Genomic DNA, 12,783 nt, shown 5'->3' with positions numbered 1-12,783 from the left:
ATGAAATGAAAATTCAATTTTGATAGTACAATACCAACCGATAATGCACTAAATTTTAAATAAAAAATTATCCAAAATAAGAAATACGACTCATCATATCTTTCCCCTTAGATCTTCAATTATTATTTATTATCCTTTAAAATCAACTTTGTCTAATACAACTTTATTCATCTCCATTTATTTCACGCCAAATATAAATTCAATTTTCGTAACATAAAATTAATCGACATTCTACTAAATTTTAAAACAGCTCTGTCATGAAAGAAAAATAACAAATATGTCTCGCCATATTCTTCCCATTTAATCTTCAATCGTTACCTCGTAAAAGCAACTTTGTGCAGTGCAATAGTATCTATCACGACATAACCTATACCGTAACAAAGAAACATAAAATCTGCCGAAGACAAGCAAAGCTTCCAAACTTTTGTCAATGATTCATACCGCTGCGTTACACCTTCCAGAAGAAAATAACCAACCACGCTCGGGTAGGCCCAATGGAAACGCGACGCAGTCGGTGCAGCCATTAGCCATTTAACGTCAGCTCGAAGAGAGTGTTTCATCGGTGAACGCGAAATAATTGAAACGCTGGTCATATGGCAGTGCGACAGACAAAGAAAACGCTTGGAAAGGAGATCTGAAAGATAATTTTCCACGTTCCTCGTACGCCCTTTGGCGCTCACATCCGTCTATAACCTACGATTGTGGAACAGTATCTCGTGGCACGTGCATTAGCGACACCTACTCGCGCTTCGAGCATTTCACGTAGGACGCGCGACCACTGCGCGCGAGTTGCACTCGCATGAGCCAATCGCTAGTCAATGAAAGATTTCGTAATGACTACGATTTCGCGATGAATAGACACCCATTAACTCCTTAACCGCCTTTTTATACGCTCAACTCAAGCTTTGTGCGAACGAAGCAGGGATGAGTTCGTTTTTGAACTTGCAGTTCAGGTTTTGTGGCAAACCGTTAGAGGAAGTGACATAACGACTCTGTGTGTGAATTCTAACCCTTAACATCTGTCACATCGCTGATGACAGATGTCATTTATGCGAGATAAAAATTTCTACCTCGATTATTCGAATTAGTTGCGAGCTTTAGGTATTCGAATGAGAGAATTTCCAGATAATATGATTTCTTGATTTTACTTTATATATATATTTTAAAATGTAATTTACATTATATAATACATTTTTATACGCGTGTGTATTTATATATATATATAAGTCTGCTATTTTTTGCACAAATTATTTTTGAAAAACAGAATTGAGTGCACTGTTTTAATATTTTATTTGATTAATAAATGTTAATTTTACATATCTTCCTGTTGTTAAACTTTTTGTTTGATTATTTTGTATTTTGTAAGTGGGATTAAATGGATTTGAAAATTTTTAGATAAAATATTTTCGTAATCTGAAGGTTGTGGTTTTTAAATAATTCGCTTTTTACTTTGCGATATGTATTAATATTGGAATAATGTCTAATCGCGTGTATTATTGCACATGGTCGTTAATTATTGTTCCTAGTCATAATAGTGTATTATGAAGATTAACAAGAGAATTAGCTCACCTCTTGAACCCAGGCTTGTTGTTTGATCGGTGCATCCGGTGCAATGGCGACTCTTCCGGCAGTCCTTTGTTTGTACTCGTGAAGAATAGGGATCTTGGAATTCTTGTCTCCTGACGACAGAACAACCTCTCGTTCAATCTGTAAACAGAGGAATTTCTCAAATTAACATTTACGTATACACTTGAACAAAATTAGTAAAAGATTATTGATTCTTCCGTTCCTTATGAAAAATTTCAGACATTTATTCAAATTGATTTATTCGACCTTTATATCGACATAAATTTTGTATTGCCACATTAAACAGTCGATCATCGTTAAAATAAAGTGTGTTTTCTTGTACCATCGTTAAAAATAAGCGACTTTTAAAAGCTTCTAGCCACTTCTGGAATTTGTACCTTCTAAAAAATGGAAGCTTTCAAACAGTTCCTTATTTCGAACAAAAATATTTGAACACGCTTAGCTGCAATACCTAATTTTATTTTTCTAAAAATCCATAATATATCAGGATTTTAAAACAGTAAATTAAATTGAACAAAATAGAAAATATAATAAAATAATTCTTAATTCGCTTAAATATATGCATTAAATTGTAGCTGTGAATAAATAACTGAACCTAAGTACACCTTCGAATTATTCCTTCCTTTTCTACGTAATTTTTCAATCCTTTAAGTTTTACATAATTATTCAGTGCAGCATCCTGAACGCAAGAATAGACTCGCACCTGCAAATCGTCAATAAACGATCATGTACGTTTGACAAGCGAACGAATTACGCTCGGATTACATTACCATAAATACGTAGACTCGATGATAAAGCGTCAAAGCGAAAGCTCGGTTGGCTGGCGCGCATTAAGGCAACGTTTCCACGACGCGACAGGTCGTCAGCTAGGATTTCTCATCGTAAACGTCGCCCGTCGGTCTCGGTTCCACGATATCCATGCGATTTTTCCAAACAACATCGAGAACAGGATCTGGAAGTTCGCGAGCACTGCTCGCACACTCTTTGCGTGCATATAATAATGCGTCTAAAAAGAGGTGTCACTGAACTAAACTCGCCTTGAGATCGCATTGCGGCCAGAAGAAAGCAACCGTGATAAAGGCAGAGCCACCGTGGCAGAAAATGAACTAAGTCTAATCGCAGTCGGTAAGGTAGATACCGCTTGTGAATAATTCTGTGGACACGTCCACGTGATTTTGTATATTACAATTAGCCAGGAAAATGAGAAAAAAAGGTATAGAGAGGAAAATCTTGGAGCTTGTTGCTGAGTTCACAGTCCGTGAAACGTGTTCACCGTTACCCGTACGAAACGATTCCTTGCACCGAGCTGTCATGTTAGAAATATTTAGTGAAATTTCATATTTTACTGCCAGCTTTGCGTGTACTAATTATAGTAATGTGTCATGAAAACTACCGGTTATAACTGAGGTTGTTTTACAGAATTCTCGTTTCTATATTTGAATGTCAAGTTTTTATGTTAAATAATGAGAACGTTGACATGTATAAGGGGAAATATAAAGGTATGGTTACGTAATAAATATTTGTTATTCCTCATTTGTTATGTCATTCCTGTATTTGTTAATCATGCAAATGTGAAGCTTAATATATTTATGCCACTAATTATGAAAGTAGTTTAAATAAGAAATCTGAAAGAAATGTCTTTTTATTATTTATTTTGAACTGCATTCGTTTTATTACAATAAAAGAAAATTATTTTATTTTGATAAAAATATGTTGGGCCCCACTATGTGTATATACGCTCCTGTTTTCATAAGTATTCAGTCTCGGTTAGATTAATTAAGTTAGTCAGCTTCGGATTTCCTCCAGTTGAGTTTAATAAAAATGAATGATGTATAAATATAATTTATAGGTTAGAATATTAATACATCAAAGTGAAACTAATTTAATATACTCATATATAATTTAAATGATAGAATAATTTGGAATAACTCAGACTTTTATATATGTCATTTTAGAAGTAAGCAAATTTAGGTTCGAAATCTTGAAATTTTGAGATATCTAAATAATTGACTTCATCAACGAGTAATCTCACGATTGATAATAGAGTGCCTCTGTTTTAGCCTTAGTGACTTGAATAGTCTTATATGGAGTTACTAGCAACATGCACGAAACGATATTTCACATTGCTTTACTACCTCGCTTTGCCCCGGTTTCCCTTAGTATTAAATGGACTTAAGACCGAACACAACCGTAACATTCCCACTTAATATCTAACCTAAACCGTTCAATATGCAATACATGTAACTGTCCAGTAACAACCAAGAACCTTGTCTTTGGGTATTCTAGCTATATTGGGTACTCCGTATCTAGTCGTAAATATAACATAACCTCAAAGCGTAATTTGAATTGTCGTAAATAATTACTTATCAGTTACTAAATAATAATTACAAACACTGCTTTCCTGTATTTTATATTACATCATCTTAATATGCAATTAGTGTTTAAAATAATATACTATTATTATATTATATACAATATTGTTATTGCTTTCAGAAAATAAAAAATAATCGAAAATAATAATCTTCTTGACATAACTATTTTAATAATTGTACAGTAACAATATGTAATAATAGTATTATTAAATAAACAACAGAGAACTTAAATATATTTTATATTTTGAAAGAAAAGTTTATCAAAGAAAGGGAATGGGAAGTTTTAAATTACATCATTTCGCTTCTATACTTGTAAAACATTTCTATTAATATTATAAACTAAATTGGAATCTTCTATATAAATTTACGTAATGTCACATAACTCCCATTGAGGATATTTCTGGATTATTAAAATAAATAAAAAATGAAAAATAATCTATATAGTATACATACTATATACTATTATACTATACTATACTACTATATAATGCTACTCTATACCACTATATACTACTATACTATACCATTATGTACTGCTACACTATACTACTATATACTACTATACTGTACTATTATATACTGCTACAATATACTACTATATACTACTATACTATGTACTATAATAAATAGTACAAATTGAAATAAAACTAGTTGATTACTAAATTACAATAACAATTGTGACAAAATTTATTGCATTAAGTATAAAAGGGCTTAAATAAAATTTCTGAATAAGTGTTTCTCGAGGATGATGAAGATACAATTTAAATTCAAGGAAATATAGTTTTATTTTTAATGGAGACAACTTATTTTGAGTATCATCTTTCAGAAGTATTGAGCCATTACTTGTAACTGAGATACGAATTTATAACGGCGTAGAACTGAGAAATTAAGAAATTCGTAATTTGAGAACTTTCACCGACTTTTTACTGCCATGGGAACTTAATTATCGATGTTTTACGTGAATTATAGCGGTATAACGGTTTATGGACTGTAAACTGCCGGCAATAAATTATCATTATTGACTTAAGGGAAATTTTAATTAACACCACAAATGTTGGTCTGACTTTAAAAGTGTTCCGTGAGAAATTGATTTCTGACAGAAAATACATAAACACCTTCTTATATACACAGTGTTCCATTTTCCATTTAGTTCCATTTTAAAATAAATATTTTGGAAGATACGTTAGGTGGGAGGATAATGCTGATCCAAATTGAAAGTTAAGCGAGGGCGCCACTGTCAATGTTCATTTATATTCATCAATTCTAAGAACTGCTAGTTTTCTATAAAACTGGCTAATTAACACGTATAATTAGAGATCATGATTCTATATTCTTGCAAAATAACGATCCAATGTTGTCGATAGAAACTATATATTGGAAGAGTTATCACAAGTAGTTGCAATATAACCTCTTAATATATTAACAAAATACTGATTCGAGTCATTATATACACAGAATTAAGCAAATGATTTGAAATTTATAAAACTTGTAGTGCTTCCTGAAGAAATAAAAATACATTTTAAGATCAATTTATATTTATAATAATAATTTTGTATTATATTTACGAAATGGAAGTGGTTTGTCAATGATAACTAGAATAATGTAATTACAATAGGTATTTTAAATAAAAATTGCTTTTAACGTTAGTTGAAAAATGTAATAAATATTAAGCCTTTGCACTCGAGAGGTGATCTTCAGTCACCATTTCATAAAATTTGAAGATCGATATTAATTAATATATCAAATTTAATGTAATGTGACAGTGTGCGAGGTAACGAAATCAAATAATTCTACAATTCTATTATTATACAATTCTTTATTTACTGCTCAAAAAGGTATCGTCAGTTTTTAGTAGAGAATCTTTGAATTTCTTCTGTCCTCTAGTCAAAAAATCGTTGAGTGCAAAGGGTTAATAATTTATATATTTAACGTTCAGAAATAAATGATGATTAAATATTTTTCACTCTTTTCAATGAATATTGACAGTTGTAAAGTGTTATATCTGGACACCCTATAAATTCACTTGTATTTACATTATCCCGTATTATGCACCATAATTACAAACGTTAAAAAAGGCATTTTTGATAAGGCATTGTACATACATTGTGTATGGAATGAGTCATATGAGGCTTCCATGTCCCATTTAGATATATCTCCAAGATATGTATCTAAAGAGCCTAATTAACATTATCTTATGGGCCAAACATGAGAAAGATGTATAACTTCAGAAATATCTAGGAGACACTTTTATATACAGAGTGGCTTAAATCAACTGTCTACTCCTATCAAAATGGAAAATTGAAAAAAATTGTAATTACTAATTAATTTTTATATAAGTTTGACGTAGATTGTTTATTGAAACTGTTTAATTAATCAGAAAATTAACCTCTTGATACGATTCATTATTAAAAGTCTATTCCACGGTGACAACAATTTTGTAAGGCACTACAGCCATGAAATTATTAAAATAATTAGTCAAAGATCGAATTTACTGTGATATATGCATGTATAAACTGGAAGTTCATTAACACAGATATATAACAAATTTGATAATATATACATATACACACGTTATACACACTATGAATTGACTTTAATTAGGATGTACTTATGATATATATATATATAGGACGTAATATAAGCACTCAGGAATTAACAATTGATAAATTAAAAATTTTTGGAATTATTAATATTACATTTCGTAAATGAAATAAATGAATTGTTATAATAGATATTTTATTGTTATTGCTATTAAACTATTATTGCTATAATAGGTATCTTGATTTAGAATAATTCTATATTAGATAATAAAAAATATAAAATATGTATATAAATGTAAATAAATATTAGATACATGGATTACTCTAAAATTGGTTTAACAATAAACGATCGAGTCAATAAATTCTGTATAATAATTTTAAGAAAATGAGGCAAATACACTCTCAGAACCGTAATAGATGATAAACTCTAATCATCGATAAATGAGAATTCCATTGAATATAATGTAATTGAAATAGTATCAAGTAGTATAAATTAGTTTCATCTTTTCTAAATTGGATATATTGTCTCATATATTGTTTGAAATATAGAATCTGTTACACGGTATAATGAAGTTTTCTTGCTCAGCAGGGGACTTCCTGTTTAAATGGGTGAACATTGAGAACATTTAGAAATATGCGAGGAGAAAATCTCATGTATATACATATATGTTTGCCTAATACTTAATATAATATTACTGTTAGTTCATATTATCTCATTCATATTACATTACGTTTAGAAATCTAGCAAAATTATCATCATAATAATGTAACAATAATTATATTATTATTATTACACAAGAACATTAACATAAATATAATTATACAATAATAATATTATACTAACATAATACAGAATATAATATGATGATAAAATATAGTGCAATAATACTATTATGTATAATAATATTATTATAATTTAATATAATAGTATAATAATAATAATTTGATATAATTTAATGTTATTATATAACAATAATATTGTATAATAATATTGTTATTATTATAACATATATTGCATTATAATAATACTATTGTATGTACTAAAAGTTTATTGTCATAAGTAAATATATTCGATTATATACATTTTTATTATCTTAATTGAAAATATCTTACACAAATTTTATTTTATTTAGTCTGTATATATTAAACTGGATGTCAAAAATTGATTTTCTATTTTGACATAATTTGAATGTAAAGTTGATTTATTTAATCTTCTATTTTTAATAACTTTTCAACTGATAATAAATCCTGATATATAACGCAATTAAATCATTTTCAACTTAAGAATCAAAATTATTAATAATTAAAATTGAAATGGTATTTTCTTTCAAATATTATAAGGTTGAAACAAGTCGCGTGAAAAATAATATACGACCAAATATCTTTTCTCTGAGAATACTATCCACTTTAAAGATATCTTCAGTATTATTGAACGTGTGTTCTTTTTCACATGAAAATCGTGAAATTTTTCTCCATCTTGATAGAAATATATTGACATTATATTGGCATTTACGTTGTATTGACTGTATCAATATGAGTCAGTAGTATCTTTTCTTTCGCTACAGTAAACCATTACCTCTCTTAAACATATAAAATCCTGATTTATCATATATGTACAAATTAATCAATGAACCTAATCAAAATCAATTATATCTTCAATAAATTATCAATTTTTACAAATTCTAGTACATTCTACAAATATTCCAATCAGCATTGTAAACACATTTTTTAAGAAACTGTATTTTATTAATACTACAAGTTCTTCTTTTTATTACTAGAAGAAAATAAATCTTACCGTGAAATGTTAATGTGAAGAAATATGTGGGAGTAGATATATATATATATTTTTTTTTTCACATTAACATTTCACAGTAAAATTTGTTTTCTTTGTTAATGTTAATTAAAACGTTAATTTAAAAAAATTTGTGGAAGTAGACGTATATATATTTTTTTTTTTTCACATTAACATTTTACATTAAGATTTGTTTTTTTTTTGTAATAGAAAATGAACTTGTAGAATTAATAAAATATAGTTTTCATATCAATATATGGTATATATATATTAAATCAATTATACAGTTCGAGAAGAGGTGATTTTATAATAAAAAGTAAATCGAAAATGAAGAATAAAATTTTCTTGTTTGGAGTCTCGTTAGATAAAAAATCGTATTCGAAAATTCGTGCAGTATGCACCGAATTATTCCCACCTAAACGTGTCCACTATGACTACCAACAGCCACTATTACAAACTCGATTTTCTCAAACTCGAAGTTCCAATCGAAAATACGTTGTTCTACATTTTCGATTTATTTTTGTTGGTAGAATAACCTCATATCCAATTGAGCCAACTTTATTCACTCGATAAATTTCTAGATTCGACTTTCTCCAGAACAAGGCCTCGAGCAACAAAATTTTATTCTCTTTTCCTAACCTATTTCTACACGTAGAATAACTTCCTGCCTGATTGTATCGTACATCCTGAAATATCCTTGTATATTGTCGCAATCTATGAATAATTATATAACATTACAGGTTATCAATCTATTTGCATATCCGAGCATACTGGGTGTTCTAGTTTTTACATACCATACTTTGTCAGTATATCGAAAATAAGACAAATTGATATATAAACACAGGTCATTTAACGCTTTAAAATAATATAACGAAAATGCAAGATATAAAGGAAACCGTTAATTATAGTAATTTAACTGATTATTTAATATTGATCTTTGCTCAATATTAATCATTTAATACTAATTAATATTGTAAGTAATTACTATTATAAGCAATTACAAATTACTATTACAAATTACTATTTTCTTCGTATTTCATATTTTTATTGTAACTTTTTAGTGACCTATATTCATGTAATACTCTCTTCTCATTCAGCCCCATAGAATATATTGTACAAAATTGGAAACCAAAGAATTGAATTATCCTTTAGAGAAAAAAGTCATCAAAGTAACTAAAACATTTATTTACCTTTTATTAAAAAACTGGAACAAAATAATTTCAAGAAGATCAGATAACTTCGATTAAACACATATACTTATTCGAGGGATTAATATTCGCTGTCCACCATCTTGCCAAGTTACGGTTACTCAAGTTACTGAACTATTACTGCACAGTAGACAATGATTGCATTTAATTACCAGCAGCATCGTGATTTCATGGGGAAACGGGGAGAAACTCGGCGACCAAAATTTCCAAGATTTCGCGAAAGATCCGGTGAATAATTCGCAAGCAGTTAAATGCGCAGAATACATAACGTCATTGTGAGCGGGTACAACAAAGGCGCAGAAGACAAGTTCGCCAAGTTGCAGATGACGAACTTGTGTAGAGGTAGAATGTCGTCACCGACAATTGTCCCGATTTGTTCTCGCCTCCGAGGGACCGATCCGCGAGGAAAAGTGATGTATCTAAACGGCTATCGCCAACCCCCTTCCCAACTTCCGGTAAACGGTACGCAGGTATGATGCCTCCTTTGTCTCGCCAGAGAATCTCTGAGAATTTTCCCAAGAACGTAACGAACGTACAACGAACTGTTACCAAAGATTTCACCGAACACCATCTTCTGCGCAATGCGTAAGCTAGAATGTGGAACATACATGTCGCGCCATCTTGATGCTCCTCGGAACTAACGAGCGCTATTATCTCCAATCTATGGATTTTTAATCAGAGATCATAACGCGGTGTAACCAAAGTGTGCAAAAGTTATAGTATAACAATTGCATATATACATTTAAAAATTTTACATATGAATAATCATTATAAATGATTACAATCTTGAACCTTGAATCTAAAATAATTATAAACAATGGAAATTTTATTCAGTCACGAATTTTCGTTCTAGATAACGGAAATTACTTTCAACTATCAATAATCGTTGTAAATAATGAATATTAATTATCATTATCGAATGACAATTATGATTACTATAATAGAAATGTCAAAACACGGTATCTTTTATTTTATTCTTGGTTCATAAACGTTCATACTTATGTTATTACTTAGCGTGTTTTGTAATTATTTTCACGTCGTTGATGAATTTTAATGATGTACATAATAATAGTGAAATTGACAATAGTCAAAAATAACGAGAAAAAGTAGTCCTTGCCGATATTTTCTTTAAAATTCTTCGGACAAATGTTATTTGGTACTAAAGGGACTATAATATCATCATATCGATTCTTCAGTGAAGGTTGCTTCTTTTCTATAATCGTTAAGTTATAGTGTAACAATTATATTTTTTAAATGATTTTAGATACAAATAATTATTATAAATGATTAGAATCTAGAATCTTGAATCTAAAACAATTATAAACGATGAAAATTTTATTCAGTCACGAATTTTCGTTGTAGATGACGGAAATTACTTTTAACTGCCAATAATGAATATTAATTATCATTATCAAATAACGAGTATGATTAGTATAATAGAAATGTCAAAACACGATGTCTTTCATTTTATTCTTGTTTTATAAATGTTCATATTTATGTTATTACTTAACGTGTTTTGTAATTATTTTCACGTCGTTGATGAATTCTAATGATACACATAATAATAGTAAAATTGACAATAATAAATAATGTCGAGAAAAATAACGAGAAAAGGTAGTCCTTGCCAATATTTTCCTAAAAATTCTTCGGATAAGTGTTATTTGGTACTAAAGGGACTATAATATCACTATATCGATTCTTTAATGAAGGTTGCTTCTGTTTCTATAATCGTTCTTTGATGACCTTGATTGACCTCGTGCTGGAGGTATTTATATTCACCTTCGGAGTTAGTATCAGCCGACAAACAGGAAAATATAGTCTGTCAATACGATATATTTAAAAGCAAACTATAAAACAGAAAAAATTTTTGATCAACTTTTAATTCCAAATTAGTTCGTTAACTACCACATATTATTACTAATAAATCCCGTTTAATATCTCCAATAATAAACAGAATTTTAATTCAATTCAATAACTTTACGAATCATTGCCAGCAATGTTGAAAAATGGAAAAATTCGTTCCAAACTGACACGATTGACTATCAAGCGTCCTATCTGGATCTAGAAGTCTCTTATTATTGTTTCGGAAGTTATAGTGGAGTACTATAGTACTCCTTAGCTCGATTGATTTTACGACCTCGCTATGTGGTTCGAACCTACTGTACGTTAACTAGGCACGTATTGACTGCGATATTTACAGTTATCTCTGGTGATTATCTAAATATATTGCAGTTGACACGTTGCTCTAACTACTGTGCAAGGATTAGGAGTTTGCACGCGGAAGGAATTTGAGTTCTGATTGGCTGTAATGTAATAGGTTTACCTACTGTAACATAATCGTGAAGGTAGGTCACGTGAATTTTCGTTGTTGACTGAAGGTGTCACGTCTACAAATGGAATTATATCGCATCCTGTATATGAGGAACTGGATAGAATATATTGAGATGGAATGAGATAGAACAACAAGGCATTGGCGTAGACATGGAATCAGTATTAACCCTTTGCACTCGAGAGGTGCCCTTCAGTCGCCATTTGATAAAATTTCGAAGATCGATATTAATTAATATGTCAAATTTGAGATAATATAACAGTGTGAGAGGTATCGAAATCAAATAATTCTACGTGCCAATTATTATACTGTTCCTTATTTACTGCTCAAAAAAAAAGAAGTCAACTTTATAGCATAAAATCTTCGAATTCTTACTCCTCTTCAGCCAAAAAATCGTCCACTGCAAAGGGTTAACTATTTAATATAAGATAAAGAATTTTGATCTAACTTATGTTAGTATTGTACTATGTCAGAGGTAAGAGTACTAAAGTACTAAAGTACTAATTTCAAGAATACCAAAGACGGAGTCATCAGAATTAGAGTACCATTTTGTGTAAATTGACAAGTTTGAATATGAAAATTCTCGCATCAGATTGTTTACAAAAAATTTTTATCTACAAGAAATAAGTTACTCGTGTGTAAAACGACCAACTTTAAAAATATTTAATGAGTCAATTTGATTCACATCATATAGGTATAGCACATATGGATTTTTGGAAGTAAGGTGTGGGGAGGGGAAGGAATTAGTATTTGCATACATTTTATAATTCTATGAAAAACCAACATATGTTTTAGAAAACATTATTTAAATTTAAAATCTAGTGTTAAAGAACTATTATTTAGTTGTAACAAAAATATTTACATTTACATTTTTAAATTTTAAATCCATGTAAATACAGATTTTATTAAGGTGAAAAATTGCAAAAGTGGAATATAAAATGATATAAGGAAATTA

The 12,783-nt window shown here is 29.5% G+C and overlaps 1 protein-coding gene across 1 annotated transcript in view; it reads right to left on the bottom strand.

Annotated features, from left to right (window-relative positions):
* LOC108553271 (uncharacterized) overlaps positions 1–12,783 on the bottom strand; it is a gene marked incomplete at its 3' end in the record, with an annotated part of 71,020 nt that overhangs the window by 36,134 nt on the left and 22,103 nt on the right. The window contains exon 3 of the mRNA XM_017908096.1: positions 1,570–1,707. Coding sequence (XP_017763585.1) covers positions 1,570–1,707 — 138 coding nt within the window. The remainder of the gene's footprint in view (positions 1–1,569; positions 1,708–12,783) is intronic.

The sequence above is a fragment of the Eufriesea mexicana genome, unplaced genomic scaffold, assembly GCF_001483705.2.
Source record: "Eufriesea mexicana isolate 0111107269 unplaced genomic scaffold, ASM148370v2 scaffold9863, whole genome shotgun sequence".
NCBI lineage: Eukaryota > Metazoa > Arthropoda > Insecta > Hymenoptera > Apidae > Eufriesea > Eufriesea mexicana.
The sequence above is the reverse complement of the archived record's forward strand: the minus strand, read 5'-3'. Positions and strand labels throughout refer to the sequence as shown.